Source organism: Echeneis naucrates, chromosome 24 (assembly GCF_900963305.1).
Source record: "Echeneis naucrates chromosome 24, fEcheNa1.1, whole genome shotgun sequence".
Lineage (NCBI taxonomy): Eukaryota > Metazoa > Chordata > Actinopteri > Carangiformes > Echeneidae > Echeneis > Echeneis naucrates.
Genome location: NC_042534.1, coordinates 1,130,307 through 1,147,330, shown reverse-complemented (window position 1 = coordinate 1,147,330; position 17,024 = coordinate 1,130,307). Strand labels below are relative to the sequence as shown.

At 47.3% G+C, this 17,024-nt stretch overlaps 2 protein-coding genes across 8 annotated transcripts; one reads left to right on the top strand and one right to left on the bottom strand.

The window, feature by feature from the left end:
* The first annotated feature begins 6 nt into the window (after positions 1-6).
* On the top strand, positions 7-9,838 carry LOC115037338 (sorting nexin-14-like). Of its 6 annotated transcripts, XM_029495800.1 has the most exons (31): positions 7-178; positions 351-488; positions 1,098-1,218; positions 1,356-1,429; positions 1,787-1,865; positions 1,980-2,023; positions 2,110-2,197; positions 2,356-2,440; positions 2,648-2,804; positions 2,923-2,998; positions 3,247-3,291; positions 3,386-3,466; positions 3,538-3,652; positions 3,856-4,011; positions 4,338-4,462; positions 4,810-4,868; positions 5,175-5,201; positions 5,480-5,612; positions 5,813-5,999; positions 6,088-6,171; positions 6,263-6,363; positions 6,514-6,625; positions 6,746-6,786; positions 6,974-7,093; positions 7,735-7,858; positions 7,950-8,114; positions 8,183-8,278; positions 8,652-8,743; positions 8,865-8,940; positions 9,202-9,258; positions 9,712-9,831. In XM_029495800.1, the coding sequence occupies exons 2-30, from the start codon at positions 364-366 to the stop codon at positions 9,246-9,248; spliced, it is 2,835 nt and encodes a 944-aa protein (XP_029351660.1). In that variant the 5' UTR covers positions 7-178; positions 351-363; the 3' UTR covers positions 9,249-9,258; positions 9,712-9,831. The 6 variants fall into 6 exon arrangements, 4 of the variants coding, with proteins under 4 accessions (XP_029351660.1, XP_029351661.1, XP_029351662.1 ...); XR_003840460.1 differs by having other exon boundaries at positions 8,865-9,258; positions 9,712-9,802; XM_029495801.1 differs by lacking the exon at positions 8,865-8,940 and having other exon boundaries at positions 9,712-9,838.
* On the bottom strand, positions 8,932-16,603 carry nt5e (5'-nucleotidase, ecto (CD73)). Of its 2 annotated transcripts, XM_029495803.1 has the most exons (9): positions 16,091-16,603; positions 13,834-14,056; positions 13,332-13,520; positions 12,409-12,606; positions 12,063-12,217; positions 11,879-11,987; positions 11,650-11,799; positions 11,381-11,581; positions 8,932-11,295 (listed from the first exon to the last, which is right to left on the bottom strand). In XM_029495803.1, exons 1-9 carry the CDS (start codon positions 16,457-16,459, stop codon positions 11,123-11,125), a joined length of 1,767 nt encoding a protein of 588 aa, XP_029351663.1. In that variant the 5' UTR covers positions 16,460-16,603; the 3' UTR covers positions 8,932-11,122. The 2 variants fall into 2 exon arrangements, with proteins under 2 accessions (XP_029351663.1, XP_029351664.1); XM_029495804.1 differs by lacking the exon at positions 11,650-11,799.
* Positions 16,604-17,024: the final 421 nt, after the last annotated feature.

Sequence of the window (17,024 nt, the reverse complement as noted above, 5' to 3'; positions counted from 1 at the left end):
GACAGATCTGGCAACCCCCGGCTGTATTAGAAAACATTCCCTCTGCCGGACTTTAAAAAATGGAAAAGTTCGTTTGGAGGAAGTAACTTCACCTTTTTCTGTGTCCTGTTCGAAGCCTCTGGCTGTGGAAAGCATGAGTTTGAATATATGAGGCGGATTTTTGTTTGCTGTCATCGCTGTAAGTTAAACACAAACAAACAAACAAACAGAAACAGCCGTTAACCGTTAAACTAGCTACAAGCAGCTTCGGCTAGCGGCTAGCTAACTTTCTTCGGTGTGTTTTGTGTGTAAACTAACGTTTAAACCGAGTTAAACTCCAGTTAAAGTGTGAGGTCGTCCCCCCCCGTCAGGTCCACCGGGGGGATGGCCTACCTGGACGATCTGAGACGGGGGCTGAAGGTCGACGCGCTGCGGGAGGCCGGACGTCAGTACCCGGTCTTCTGCTTCCTGCTGCTCGGCATGCTGTCCGTGACCGTGCTGCTCAACAGGTGAGTGTTCCGGTGAGGCACACCTGTTGGCCAGCTGACTCAGGTTGTTGTGGTTAATTTGTGTGTCACTGTGTGGTCATGCTGCTTCTCGTCTCTTCTCTCCGGTAGTTTTGTGGTGTTTGTGGTTAGTTTATTTCGTTAATGTCGTTTTGTCAGCTTGTGTTGTTGTCTCCTTCTAGTCCCACTGTGGTCACAGTTGTTGCTGTTGTTTTTCATCTTTGTGGTCTGGGGCTAATTTGTGTGTCCTTGTGCTTGTTTTATGTCAGTATGTCAGTACCTGTGTGTGTTAGCTGCCCTCCCCTGCAGGTCCCTGGCTGTTTCTGTACTGTCGATGGGAAACTGTTTCAGAAAAACACCACAAACTGCTCACTTCACAGATAAACTAACTTCTCCCCAAAATTAAAATAACAGCCGTACACATGTGGTGACAGCAGGAGGAGCCTCAGATTAATTGCGACGTGCCTCGACTTCAAATCAAATCAAATCAAATCAAATCACAACAAAGTTACATCAAGGCACTTTACATACAGAGCAGGTGAAGACCAAACTCTTTGGAAATTCATAAAGAGACTTGAAGAGTTTTAAGGCTGTAGGATAATCTGCCTCCAGGTATATCCACATCCTGATGGTCTTCTGGTCTTTCCTCGCCGGTGTCATCACTTTCTATTGCTCCCTCGGACCAGAGTCTCTTCTCCCAAACATGCTCTTCAAAATCAAGCCAAGAAATAAAGTAAGTCAGATATCACCTCTGTAACGTCTTTACTTCTTCCTCACTGTGTGCTCAATGAAGTGGCCACTCAGAGTGGTTGGTGACATTTTACAGTTTGATCAAAAAAAGGTAAAGGTTTACATTTTGTCGTCCAACAGCAGCAGGAGCAGGAGCTGTTTCCTCTGGGCCACTGCTGTGCCGTGTGTGGGAAGGTCAAGTGCAAACGTCACCGGTATGTTCACAAGATCTCAGAGCAGATAATGTACCCAGCACATTTTTATACATTACTTCGCTGATAAACACACAGACCTGATTATAAAACAAACTGATTTGTAGCAGAATAGAAATCATTTGAAATCAGGAGCCCTCATGTTGCATAAAAAGTACATACTTGTGATACCTGCAGTACATAATCTAAAGAAGATTTTGATTGGAGAGCTTTCAGGGATAATGGACCATGTTTTTATTTTGTTTTAAAATACTTTTTTTTTTATACCTTTGAATTAAATTCTTCTTCCACTAGATCTTCCCATAATTAATATTTACAGTCATACATTAATAATGTGCACTAATATTTTGTTTCTTGCAGGCCGACGCTGCTCCTTGAAAATTATCAGCCATGGTTGGACCTGAAGGTTCATTCCAAAGTGGATGCTTCGGTAGCAGAGGTACCTCGATAGTTCATTTCAGCGTCTTTTATTCATAAAAATGTAAACTAAAACTAAAACTAAACGATAACGACTCGACCTGTAAATATTTGTCTGTCTGTTCGCCTCCTCCAGGTGTTTGAGTTAGTTCTGGAGAACTTTGTCTACCCCTGGTACAGGTAAGAAGAGACATGTTTCATCTGAAAGTAGATTTTCACAGATGTGCAGGGAGGTTTGGTTTTTAACTTCCTCTTCTGGTTTTCAGGGACATCACAGATGATGAAGCATGTGTTGATGAACTGAGGATGACATTTCGTTTCTTCGCTTCAGTGCTCGTTCGCCGAGCCCAGAAGGTGACGTTCAAACAGCACAGAGCAGTTAGCTGATGTTTAGTATCATCTGATCTTGTAAAAGCAATCTGGAACAGATTTTTTTTTTTTTCAGTCAGAATTTATTTTTGTGTGATTTAACTTTTTGTTCTTTTCATTAAACCCTGAAAACTTTCTGGCAGGTTGACATCCCCACTGTGTTTGCAGACAAAGTGATGAAAGCTGCAATGAAGCACCTCGAAATTATCGCAAAAGCTCGAGAAAAAGGTAAACGTGTGCACCAGCAGAGGTTCCAGAGATCTGGACCAGCTAGATCGATGTCACAAACACTGATGTCAGTTAATTTGAATGTGTTTGGATTGGATTGCAGCCAATTTAATGTGGTGAAAACGTCTTTCAGCTTATTGTGTGGTCTGATTTTATTTGTCATGGTTAGACGAGCTAAACACAACACATCCATGTTTCCTGATGCAGTGAACAGTGTGGAGGGTTTGCAGCAGGCAGCTCTGGACGAATACGGCCCTGATCTTCACATCGCTGTGCGAAGCCGGAGAGACGAGCTCTTCTACCTGAGGAAGGTGACTGAGATGCTCTTTCCCTACGTCATGCCCCCCAAAGCCACAGACTGCAGGTAGGCAACCACAAGCCCAACCTCACGTGACCGGCTTCCTTCTCAGGCTGGACTTTGCCAGTTTTTAGACCATTCATCTTAAAGGTGAAAGCTGTAACCAGTTCTTGTTCTGTTTCAGGTCTCTAGCTCTGCTGCTGCGAGAGGTGATGACTGGATCTGTCATCCTACCAACCATGGACTTCCTGGCTGACCCTGTAAGTACAACAGGTCGATATGTTGCTGGATCCTCTAAAACTTGAAATGTAGTGGAAATTACTTGGCTTCTGGAAATAAAGAGACAGAAGGAGGGGTGCCTTCACTTTATCTGTCTGATAAAGTGGTGATGATACAGCTGCTAGAATCCTCACATAACATGATGTTTCACAAGTAATAAACATAAAAATGTAATTATTCAGACAAAATTTGAATACAATTAGATCTGCTGTTTCTGTTTGTTTTTCAGGACACTGTGAACTTTTTGGTGCTCTTATTTGTTGATGATTCTCCAGTAAGTGAGACTGTGAAGATAAATGATTAAAGACTTCATTGCAGTCAGGTTTATCAAACTGATTACATTATTTAAATATCTCCTGCGTCTGCAGCCAGAAGCAGCCACCGAACCTCCGTCTGCCCTGGTTCCATTTTTACAGAAGTACGCCGACGTCAGCAACAAAAAGCCGTCGGTCAGTCTCTCATCATTTAGTCATAGGCCGTCATTTTTGAAACTCCTTCATGCAGTCTGTGGCTTCTGCAGGTGCTGAAGATGGACCTGAAGGAAATCAGAAATCAGCAGGATCTCCTCTTTCGTTTTATGAACTTCCTGAAACAGGAGGGAGCCGTGCATGTGCTGCAGTTCTGCCTCGCTGTTGGTAAGAATACAGTAAATACAGCTTGGCCTCCTAAATCTTCTTCACCTATGCATGCTTCATATTCCATCATCCTGATCCTTTCGAGGGTCTGGTGTTGCTCTCATGGGCCTCTGTGTCAGGAATCATTCCTCCACAGTCATAGGACACGTCAGACACACTGACTAATGCTGTGTTTACAAAGACATGATGATGTTTCCCCCCAGAGGAGTTTAACGATAAGATCCTGAGTCCGGAGCTGAGTGACTCAGAGCTCCAGCGTTTGCACGGTGAGGTGCTGCAAATCTACGAGACCTACTGCCTGGACGAGAGCGTCGACAAGATCAGCTTCGACCCGTTCATCGTGGAGGAGATCAGGAACAGTAAGACTCCGTGGTGCTGGTTTTTCTGTTTATTGGAGAATCACTACTTCGTAAATCACCATGCTGCCCCAGTAGAAGTGTGCAGCTCCAATCTGGGGAGAATTAGTAATTATTTTTACTGTGCTGATTTCTTCAGTGTGTTGTATTGTTTATTCCAGTTTTCTCTATGAGCTGTATACAGCAAAAAGGTGAAGCAAACCACAGACAGGGATACAGTTCATACATTCTACTGTTAAGTTTCTCTTCAAACAAATCCAAACTGTCCAGCTGTCACGGACAAACAACACGGAGCAGGTGAACTGACCCTCCCTCTCTGTCCCGCTCAGTCGCTAAAGGCCCGTACACCGGAGTGGTGAAGCTGCAGACCATGCGCTGCCTGTTCGAGGCGTACGAACACGTGCTGTCTCTGCTGGAGAGAGTCTTCACCCCCATGTTCTGTCACAGCGATGAAGTAAGAGCTGCAGGAGCTGCTACATTTCATTATAATATCTAACTTTGAACGACACTACAGTGTCACGTGGAAACAGTTTGTCCACCAGAGAGTGCTGACAGCTCACTTTTACACTGAAAATGTCTAAATTAAAACACCCAAAGGGATTCTTTCTACATTATGTTTGTTTATAAAAATATTACTATTATCAGAAATAATGTCACTTTATAATCGACTAACAATAGTTAGTGTGTACAATAACTGAAGATTCTGATTCTGCTGATTGATACTAACCTCTATGAGCTAATGTTTGAGATTTGAATAGAATCTGCTTCAGGACTCTGACTGCTTCTCCTCTCTGTGTTCAGTACTTCAGGCACTTGCTGATGGGGGCAGAGTCCCTGACCAGGAACTCCAGAACCAACAGGTTTGTTCACTAATTTAGTCTAAATTCATATTTCACATGATAGTCATTGAATGTGTCAATAAGAAAAGAAACAATTTCAGATGTATTACAGTCTGCAGTTCATAAGTATTGAACTTAAACTGGTGAACTGGATCATTTCATAGTAATAATAATGACATGAACTGTAAAATATATGAAGCCCATTTGATTATTCAGCTTCATTTTTTGCAGATAAAATGAATATAGTCCATAATGGCAGAGTGACAGACACAGTCAGCTGCTGTCTGAACTGTCCTCAATGTTAGCTGTTTGTGCATCTTATTCCAGAAATAGCTTCAGTTTGGAAGAAAACAGGTAAGTTGGTGTTGGGCATGTTCCGTGTCTGCAGTCTGCAGGATGTAAAACACAGAATGCAGTTTGATGCATGCTGGCACACAGTTAAACAGCTTGGTTAGAAATGAGAGAATTCAGGAGCCTCACGCTGCTGCAGTGGAGGACGTTGTCGTCGTTTTACTGCATGTGTGCCGCACATAATGCACCGTGGAAAGTTCCTTCCCTTGTTTCCTCTGTCAGGTGATCTTTACAGTAAGAGCAACGATGTGAGGATAGAAAGATGTGTATGTTTGTTGTAGAAACATGTGCAAGAGAGGAGAGTCGTTTGGGATCAGCAGAATTGGCAGCAAAATCAAAGGTGTGTTCAAGAGCACGACCATGGAGGGCGCCATGCTGCCGCCCTGCGGCATGAACGACATCGACGACGATGTGGTGAGCAGTTAAGTTACATACCTCCATACAAAGAAGAAGAAATCTGAAAATATTCATGGCTTTTGTGATAATGGGTGATTCATTCTGCGTCTTTATTTTAGACAGAACAAAACAAACCGACCTACACTTCAGTTTACTTTGTCACCGAGTCCTGTATGAGAATCTGGTAACTGCTCCCTCTTTAATTCTGCTTTCTGCAGGTGGAGCAGGCCACCGTCGTGCTGGAGGACGATTCCCCCGCCGAGCCGGCGAGCGCTCCGGGCAGTCTGAGGAACCTGTCGGCCTGGAGCATCACCATCCCCTACATCGACATCTACGAAGACGAGGCCAAGAGGGAGAAGATCCCCGTCTTCTGCATCGACGTGGAGCGCAATGACAGGAAAGAAGGTCGAGGGATCAACTGTTTGGTCAACAGCGCCACTAAACACCGAGCAGGGAGACAGTTTTCCGACTTTCTTTTGTTTTTATTTTGCAGTTGGTCTTGGACCCGAGCAATGGTCGGTCTACAGAAGATACATGGAGTTCTACGTACTAGAATCCAAACTCACTGAATTCCACGGTACAGTTTCCTCCGTTAGTTCATTTTCTTTCATGTAAAAGTTCGGACTTCATCTCTTCACTAAGCTACGAGGGAACGTTTCCTTTTTCAGGCACATTTGCAGATGCACAGCTTCCATCCAAAAGAATCATCGGACCAAAGAATTATGAGTTCCTCGTGTCGAAAAGGGAAGAATTTGAGGAATATTTGCAGGTATTCCACTCGGGTGCTAACAGGAACATCTAATTCTTACAGTTTTCTCCCTCTTTCTAAACAAAAACTTACACAAAACGTCCAATTGACTGAGTACAACGTTATAGTATTTATTTTATTGGAAAAGCAAAAATGTTTGTTTATGTTCAGAGGCTGCTGCAGCATCCAGAGCTCAGTAACAGTCAGCTGCTGGCAGATTTCCTGTCTCCTCATAGCATTGAGTCTCAGTTCCTGGACAAAATGCTGCCAGATGTCAACCTGGGTAGGAACCAATACACATTCCCTCCTTTGGTGAAGCATTATTTATTTTAGAGGCCACAGAGCAGCTGAGGGAGGAGGAGGCAGGCCACAGGTTCTCTCAACTAGTCTGTCTGTTTTACAGGGAAGATTTTCAAGTCTGTTCCAGGGAAGCTGATAAAGGAGGTGAGTTTCTCATTAGCTGAAAAGCTCCAGTGGAATGATTGATAATTAGGTATGTTTGTGCCGTTAGCTGAGTTAATAGACTCCATCAGTGTGTGACTCAGACTTCAGTATGCAGACACACACCAGCTATTCAAGCCAGAGCAAGTACAGCATAGTGATGAAGATGATGATGAACGCTGTTTTCCAGAAAGGACAGAACCTGGAGCCTTTCATCCAGTCTTTCTTCAACTCCTGTGAGTCGCCCAAACCCAAACCCAGCCGCCCTGAGCTGACTATCCTCAGTCCCACAGCAGAGAACAACAAGAAGGTAGAGTATTCTGCTGACACCTGTCACTCCAAAATGTAAAAAAGGTATCATAGTGCCTTTAAAATGACAGCTGAGGCACCAGTGAATCACTTTGTTTACATCTCATCGGGCCTCAGGGAGGAACAGTCCAGGATGTTCTGCTGATAAATCGTATGCTTTTTAACAGTGAAAAATGAGTCTGCCAGGAAAGTGTTTAGTTAGCACAGTGAAGGGCAGATTGTTTGGATCTCTCTTGTGTATGTTGTGTACACAACTTGAACCTTCACCTCACCAACATCTGTTCTGTTTATTTAACTTTTACCCCTCTGGGTTAAAAGATTACTTCTATATTATCTATTTCTCTTTGGCTAAGAATTGATCTTTAATTAGAACTGAGTGTCTGAACTCCCCTGACACGACTAAAACTCATCAGTGAGTTACAACACATTCCTTCAGCACTGTTTATTTTAGTTACACCATGAATACATCAACAAATGTGGATTAATCTGCAGCTGAAAATATTCAGCCAGTCCACCGATTTAATGAAAAACTGAAGCCGTTTGTAAAACTTCAACTTGATGATGATGTAATTCTGATAGTGCCAGTAGATGTCCTGTGATTTCTCATTTTCTCCACGTCTGATGTTTCACTTTGGCCTGCAGCTCTTCAACAACCTCTTCAGGAACAACGCAAATGTGTCAGAGGGTTTGGACCGCAGACCAAACCCCAACTACTTCATGGAGCTGCTCCCTGTTCACGGCATGTATGACTACATGATGTATGTGGGTAAGTTCTGCACACGGCGTCTGTACTCGAACTCATCATCTCATCATCTCCAACAAGCGTCAGAGCGAAGAGCTTCTGTTTCGATTCCCAGGCCGTGTGGTGTTTCACATGCCGGACTGGCTGCATCACATGCTCGCTGCCGGGAGAATCCTGTTCAAGAACACGTTTGAGGCCTACATGGACCAGTACATGCAGTCCAAGCTGCAGCAGATCCTCCAGGAGCACCGCATGGTGTCTCTGATCACACAGCTCCGAGGTGAGACTGTTTGTGTTCAATCAGCAGCTTCATTTGATATTCTGGTCATGTTGCGGTTTCGTCTGCAGACTCGGTGTTCTGTGAAGACAGCGAGGAGCGAACCATCGAGGACAAACAAACCAGAGCCAAGCAGACGTTCGAAGAGATGATGAAGTATTTACCAGGTCAGCTCCAAGTATTGATGAGTATTGACTTTCTTTTTAGTGGTAAATCTTCCTGCTTGGTTCAGTATCAAGTTCTGTTGCAGCTGAATATTCCCCAAAAATAGTTAGATTTTACAGGAGTGTTTAACAAAGACTGTATTCCTGACTGAAGGTTGTTTCAGAGTTTATCACACATGCTGCTTTTTCTGGTATCAAACACCAGTTCACTCTCAGAGAACAGCGATTACAGTGACTGTTACATCCAATCAGGAAACTGACAAACGTATCACGTCTAAAATGAGATTTGGCCTGTAATAACTAACACTCCTCATCATTGTACTCAGGAATGTGACACCCAAACTCTGCCAAGCAAAAGACAGTGTGTTTGTATCAGACTTTGTAGGAAAGTGTATCGGAGAGGAGGCGAAATATGAAGGCATCCGTCTTCTCTTCGACGGTTTCCAGCAGCCGCTGCTCAACAAGCAGGTAAGCAGCAAACACGTTTGTCATCTCCAGCGATGACTTCAAGTTAAAGGCTTACTCATTAAGGTTGACTGCCAAACTGTTACGTGTGTGTACTCGTTTGAGGTGTTGTTCTATTTGTCAGCACATCAGTTCCTCTAAGTCAGTCCCAGCTGTGCCTGAGGCTGAAACACAATCAGAGTCTGACAGAGTCAGAGGAGGTGTGAGTCTCATTTATTGTGCTCCTACAACAACACACACGTTGGCCTCCACAGACCGTAAAGAAAAGCTCCTTCAGAGGCAGAGTCACACCGAATGATATATTCAATTTATCACAAAATTTAAAAAGTACAAAAACATGAATTAAAATATAACAAATTATATTAGAATACAATAACATGCTATCTTAATAAAAGCATACACTTTGTCCCTCAGGGACAGTAACAGAAAGAAAAGCTAACCCCTTCTGTTTCTGTCCTCAGATGACGTACGTCCTGCTGGACATCGCCGTGCAGGAGCTGTTTCCTGAACTCACCAAGGTAAACGAGTAGGCTGGAAACCGCACGGAATCATCGGGAGACGAGAGCTGGAACAGAGTTGTTGTCTGAGGTTTTAAAGCTGCTCAGCAACAACCACAGCGATTTCCAGCTTTTCCAAACAAAGCGGTTATTTTTGGACCGATGTTTTGACTCAGATGTTCATTGTTGATGTGAACGACGACGACTGTGGGTCCTGAATCATCCGGCTCATTGCTGAGGAGGAATATTTTTTCCTGATAGCAGTATATTTCAGAGATGTTACTAAACAACATAAATACTAATTATAATGTGACAGGGATTCTTTCGGGTGCAGCAGCCAAACCTCCATGAGTTTGTTAGCTGTAATTTTAGACCAGGACTAAACGGGCGCCTTGTAATGGTTTTAGTGTTCAGGAGTGGATTTTGTCTGCGTCTTAACGTTTGAACTCTGACCTGAGGTGTCGTCCTCCGCAGGGTGGGAAGGAGCTGATGTACGTGTGAACTCTGACCCCAAAACCTCTGGGACCATCTCCACATTCCACTGCTCACTGTTCATTCATGCACAAATAAAAAGATATATATTTATTGATCTCACTGCGGAGGACGCCGTCTGTCGTCTTTTCTTTCATACACTTTCTACTTGTGTTGAAGTCTATGGGAAAATGTTCTCAGTCTGAAATACAACATGATGTTCAGACAGAGCAGGAAGGAGGGGCGGGGCTACTGTGGGATTCTCCTAATTACGGTTTCTAGTTTAGAGAAAAAGAAAATGGCAACAAACTTACGAACTGGAAGCTTTAGAAACGGCAGCAGGTGGACTCGCAGTGAGTTCTGCAGACGATCCAAAGGGACTCGGACTCTTTCTGGGTCCGTCTGAGTTCCGTCTGGGTGGCTGATATAAAAGCAGCAGTGTCCTGACTGAGCGTCAGGATCTGTGCTCTCCTCAGACCAAGAACAGTTTCCACAGAGTGCTAATGTGCCTGTTTTCATGCAGCTGGCAGCCGATGACGGTTCAGGCGGCTGCCAGCTGCGTTGGGACTCGGTGATGCGACTAATAAGGAGTTCCCGAGCATTGACACACTGCCAGCACTGTCGGGAAGACGGCTCACACAGAGGAGGCCTTGTTCTCTCCCCTCGTTGGGTTCCTCTGAGGAGCTGTTCTGTTAAATCCAACTTTAAAACACATTGATGCTCTCTGCTGCTTTCAGTCAACTAACTGACGAAGAACTATTAATTGTTAATATTATTCCAATATCTAACTTAGAAAAAACTGCAGAACAATCCCACGAAAGAGTTTCAGTTGTTGTGCGTCTCTTTCAGTCAAACACAAGAAAACCATCAAGTGCTCAAGTGAAAACACTAAAATCTAAACGCTGAGGAAAAAAAAATCTGTACGTGTTTCTATTTCTTATTTTCGTCTTTTGGAGTGGAGGCAGCAGTGATTAAAAAAAAAAAAAACAAAACAAAAACATTTCGTATTAAAGCTTGCTGAGTCATGAACTGACAGGAAAGGATTTACCAATAAAGGCCAGTTAATTTTTTTTCAGTACTTCTTATTACTACTTGCGGTTTATTTCAGCATCTGTTTTCCTCAACGGTTTTACATGAAGCCAATTTTCCAAACTAGAATGCAAAATGCAGTAAATGTCAAAAACAAAGTCCGAGTGAGTCTCGAAACATCAAATCTCTACTTCACATAAAAACGTGAACTGAATTTGTTTGGCTCAGAAATCTTAGTGGTCATCAAAGGAACTGCAGCTTCAGGCAGTTTAAAACTTTGGACGCTTTAGGAAACATTTGGTTTCCTTCCTGTTTAGAAAACAATGATAAAATTCGTCAGAGCTGCCGATCCTTCATGTTCACACGCGGTGGAGTGCATCGGAGCTTACGCGCTCCCAATCAGAGTCCAGATCAGGCCCAGAGAGAGAAACGCCACAGCAGCGGATCGTCCCTGCAGACCAGGAGCTGAGCTGGAGAAGCTGACGCGTCCTTCGACAGGCGGATAGATTTTCCCTCTATGTGTGATGTATTTGGCCACGACGGAAATGTCCAGATCCCCTGGAAGGACACGAAAGGTTAACCGTCTGTTCAGAGACCTTCACCGGATATTCCAGTGAAAGGCCTCTGAACATCGTCGTCTCACCGCTGTAATGTTTCAGCATCTCCTTCTGGATCATGGAGAATCCATCTCCGCCGATCACCAGGTAGGACGGCAGCACCACTTTGTAAACCTCCTCATCCTGAACCGCTTCGTATGTGGGCACCCGGCATTTGGTGCAGAGGATCCTGAGGCTCTTCACGCGATGGCCCGGCGGTTTGGAGACGTCGAACTCCACCTGAAATCCTGTCGAAGGACAGAAACGCGTCACTGTTAGTGTTCCCTCTGAGCTGGCAGCTGAGCGTTTCCCCTACCTGACACTTGCAGGAATTCTCCGGTGCTCTGGCCGTATCGGTGCACCGAGTGTTCGAAGGCTTTCCTCAGCGTGGAGCCCTTCAGGTCCACCAGGTCGAAGGTCCCTCCGAAGGGTAAGACGGAGATCAGGTCCTCCATCGTGATGGAGCCTGCAGGAGACACACCGGAGTCCATTTTATGCTGCTGCGTCAGTGAGACGCAGAGACGGGCTCCAGAAAACAGACTAACCGTTCCTGGTGTGTTCGTCGATGGACGTCCGGATGCCGCCCCCGTTTAAGATGCAGGCGCTGACGTGGTTCCACTGGACCCCGTCTGGGAACCTGATGTTGTTGGCGACCTGACAGCAGGAAGAGCAGAATGTTTCAGATGTTCAGACGGAAACTGTCAGCCTGAGCCAGACTTTAACACCCACCATGGCGTCACAGATGAGGTTTCCCAGATTGCATTCCCGGAAACGACATTCCTCAGTTTCCCCGTTGAGGAGGACCAGAGTTTCTCCCACCACCTGGGACGAGTAGTTGGCCAGATTCTTCTTCCATTTCTCCACATCAGCGAGAACGTCTGGATCTGGATCAGGTATGACGCAGATTGTCAGAGGGGGTGAAGAAAACTCAGTGTTTCTTCAGGCAAAACAAACTCTTTCCATTTTCCGAAAACATTTCTGGGCAAAAAAGAAAAAACCCCAAAACCAAATAACCCTTAAATGGCCTGAGTCAGTATGAAAATGACAGAACAGTTAAATGAAAAACGGCTCTCACCCTGAGGGATGCTGCTGTTCAGCAGAATGGGGTTTCCTGTCGACCTCACAACGTTTCCATCGTCATCAAAAGTCACCTTCAGATAACCCAGATACTTCCCGAAGGCGAAGGCCTGCACCACAGGAACCTGCCGCCCATCATCTGACTGCACCACAAAGGGATACGGACCGGCGGGGACCTCAGAGGACGGGGCGGGGCCTGGAAGATCCGGTTTGGACAGATAAAGCCGGAGCTAAACAAAAGCATGAATTTCAAAGATAGTGTGGAACTTTTCCAACCGTGACGTGAAGTTTGTTGCCTAAACTTCATCCATGTGAGGAACACACGAAACAGACCAGGACATTTAAAATGCTCCATCAGGAGGACACTTGATTCTCTGCTGTTTTTTTTTTTTTATTCAGAAAAATGATCATCGTGTTGTATTTCAGACTGAGACCATAAACTCATCAGGGAGGACGAGGGACATTTTCCCATAGACTTAAACACAGTCTGACTTATACACAGACTGAAGGTTGAAGACTTTTATGGATCCAGAGTCCAGGTCTAGTTTAACTCACAGGGAAGGTTCCCTGCTGTAACCAAAGTGAGGAACAAACCCAGAGAGGCCCTGAAGGCATCGCTGGCAGCACACCTCCGAGGTGTTCAGACAGGAAGGACATTTCACCGTGAAAAAACCAACCCTCCGACGGTCAACAGTCCATCAAATATAACGTCATCAATTCAGCCAATCAGATTGCGGCTGTTCTTGGTTTGCGTGGATCCGACCGTTCTAACTGCTGGACTCTCGTTAGCTTGTTTAGCGCGTTAGCTCGTTGGCTGCAGTCATGTGACTCGTTCATGTCATTAAATTTAATTCGGAACGCTTTAATCAATGTTTCTGATGAACCGGCGACAGGAAGTGACATCATGGCGCTGCATCACACCTGTATACAGGAAAGTGTTGGTGTGTCCGCCGATGACCACGTCGACGCCGCGGAGCCTCTTGGCGATCTGCTTGTCCATGGTGAACCCGGAGTGACCCAGAGCGATGACCTTATTGACCCCCAGCGTCTTCAGCTTGTCCACGTGCGGCTGCATGGCGTCCACCTCGTCCTCGAAGCGAAGGTGAGGTCCTGAAACGAGACGGACAGGAACAACAGCTTCACATACTTCCTGTTATTTCAGCCGCACCGAACCACATCACATGTAAACTGTTTAAAGTTCTCAGAAATCATCCTTCACTGTGAAAGAAACTTTTATTATTGTTTTTTTTTTTTAAACTTTCCTACATTTGTTTTCTGCAGAGAACCAAACTCTGGACTCTTGGTTCTGTTTGGAGAGGACGATGGTGTGCAGATGATGTTTACAGTGTGAAGGCCTTTGTGATGTAAACTACACGAGTTGGAAGCAAACAGAAGGGCGAAGACATAAAACAGAGTTCCTCACCAGGTCTGGACAGAGCCGGCGTTTCCTGCGTCGTGTAACCAACGATGCCCACTTTCTGCTCGCCGACCTTCAATATCTCAAAAGGTTTGTAAGCGAGTCCGAACGTCGGGGCCAGCGTTTGGTCCGGCTTGATGTTCGCGCTGAGAACGGGACACCTGATCTGCTCCAGGAACGGCTTCATGAGTCCGTCCACTCCGTTGTCGAACTCGTGATTCCCCAAAGCCTGAAAACCAGAAAGAGAAAGGATTCTACATTTGGTCCCGTCAATCACATCAGGCTGCTTTCAGCCCAGAAGCCCCAGAGGACGGGCAGATGGTCTGGAGGAACTGGCCCAGAATGTGGTTTTAGTTTCTAGTTCAGCTTTCAGTCTTGTTTTGCTGGATTCAGAACTTCTGCCTCACAGGATCAGTTCTCCATGTGGTCTGCCAGCCAACAGGGAACCTTCCAGTCCTCTAAAATGTGACTGTCTGGACTCTTCGTCCAGGCTGGAGGATTTAAAGACCCACAGAGAGATTCAATTAAGATAATTAAAGCTGACTGAGACCATCAATCAGCCTTCGACCTCCACAGTTCAGTCTGAGCCCTTCATTTCTACACAATTCACCAGAGATAAACCAGGACCAGGACCAGGTCTCTGACCGGAGGACCAGGACCAGGTCTCTGACCGGAGGACCAGGACCAGGTCTCTGACAGGAGATAAACCAGGACCAGGTCTCTGACAGGAGGAGGACCAGGACCAGGTCTCTGACCGGAGGAGGACCAGGACCAGGTCTCTGACCGGAGATAAACCAGGACCAGGATCAGGTCTCTGACCGGAGGACCAGGACCAGGTCTCTGACCGGAGATAAACCAGGACCAGGTCTCTGACAGGAGGAGGACCAGGACCAGGTCTCTGACCGGAGGAGGACCAGGACCAGGTCTCTGACAGGAGATAAACCAGGACCAGGTCTCTGACCGGAGATAAACCAGGACCAGGTCTCTGACCGGAGATAAACCAGGACCAGGTCTCTGACCGGAGGAGGACCAGGACCAGGTCTCTGACCGGAGATAAACCAGGACCAGGTCTCTGACAGGAGATAAACCAGGACCAGGTCTCTGACCGGAGGAGGACCAGGACCAGGTCTCTGACCAAAGATAAACCAGGACCAGGTCTCTGACCGGAGATAAACCAGGACCAGGTCTCTGACCGGAGATAAACCAGGACCAGGTCTCTGACCGGAGGAGGACCAGGACCAGGTCTCTGACCGGAGGAGGACCAGGACCAGGTCTCTGACCGGAGGAGGACCAGGACCAGGTCTCTGACCGGAGGAGGACCAGGACCAGGTCTCTGACCGGAGGACCAGGACCAAGGTCTCTGACCAAAGATAAACCAGGACCAGGTCTCTGACCGGAGGAGGACCAGGACCAGGTCTCTGACCGGAGGAGGACCAGGACCAGGTCTCTGACCGGAGATAAACCAGGACCAGGTCTCTGACCGGAGGAGGACCAGGACCAGGTCTCTGACCGGAGATAAACCAGGACCAGGTCTCTGACCGGAGATAAACCAGGACCAGGATCAGGTCTCTGACCGGAGGAGGACCAGGACCAGGTCTCTGACCGGAGGAGGACCAGGACCAGGTCTCTGACCGGAGGAGGACCAGGACCAGGTCTCTGACCGGAGGACCAGGATCAGGTCTCTGACCGGAGGAGGACCAGGACCAGGTCTCTGACCGGAGGACCAGGACCAGGTCTCTGACCAAAGATAAACCAGGACCAGGTCTCTGACCGGAGGAGGACCAGGACCAGGTCTCTGACAGGAGATAAACCAGGACCAGGTCTCTGACCGGAGATAAACCAGGACCAGGTCTCTGACCGGAGGAGGACCAGGACCAGGTCTCTGACCGGAGATAAACCAGGACCAGGACTCTGACCGGAGATAAACCAGGACCAGGTCTCTGACAGGAGATAAACCAGGACCAGGACCAGGTCTCTGACCGGAGATAAACCAGGACCAGGTCTCTGACCGGAGATAAACCAGGACCAGGATCAGGTCTCTGACCGGAGGAGGACCAGGACCAGGTCTCTGACCGGAGATAAACCAGGACCAGGTCTCTGACCGGAGCTAAACCAGGACCAGGTCTCTGACCGGAGGAGGACCAGGACCAGGTCTCTGACCGGAGGAGGACCAGGACCAGGTCTCTGACCGGAGGAGGACCAGGACCAGGTCTCTGACCGGAGGAGGACCAGGACCAGGACTCAGCTGACCCAGTAAACTCACCATGGCATCGTAGCCCAGTTTGTTCATGAAGTGTGCCGCCTCGGCCCCGCTGTAGTAGTTGAACCAGACGGTCCCCTGGAACTGGTCTCCGGCGTCCAGCAGCAGCACGTTGGACTCGGACTCGCGGATCTTCTGGATCACGGTGGATCTCCGCGCCGCGCCGCCGAAACACGAGCCGCTCCGTCCGCATTTCACTTGGCGCTCCGCGGTCTCCTCCACCCGGCCGTGCACGTCGTTGGTGTGCAGGAGGACCAGGTCCCAGGCGGCCGAACCGGACCCGGGGAGGTCCAGCAGCAGCAGCAGCAGCAGCGGCAGCAGGAGGAGGCAGAGCCGGGGAGCAGCGCTCCGCTCCGGGCGCAGCGCTCCCATCGCTCCGCGGGGCGCACGGACTCTGGAGGAGGAAGCCGGAGACGGGACACTGACGGCCGGCTAGGTCCGGCTCACATCAGGCTGCTGGCCTGGTCTGCGGTCCTGAAGGAGAGAGAGAGAGAGAGAGGGGGAGAGAGAGAGGGAGAGAGGGAGGGGGAGAGAGAGAGGGAGGGAGAGAGAGAGGGATCTGGAGGAGGAAGAGGAGGTCCGGACGGAGGGAAACGCCTCCTCTGTGGATTCTTCTGCTTTCACTGGCTCTGAACCCAAAACCAGAACCCTCCAGGACCCACTTCAGCCAAAATCCCACAGAAAGCTCTGACTTCATCCTCACTGATGTGGTGAAGGAATCCAAACTTTAATATAACCACTGCACTCAACTTCATGATTTTTGTTTTCAGAAAGAGGAGGCCGGACTTGGCAGGTCCAGGAAACCCTCTGCAGGACAACACAAAGCTTTGTGGGATTTCAGAAAACGGGCCTGATTCCATGACAGAACCGGTTTTCTGTAAACAAAACACTCGAATCAATCAGCTTTTTGTTGTTGAACTTAAATTCCACACAGCTG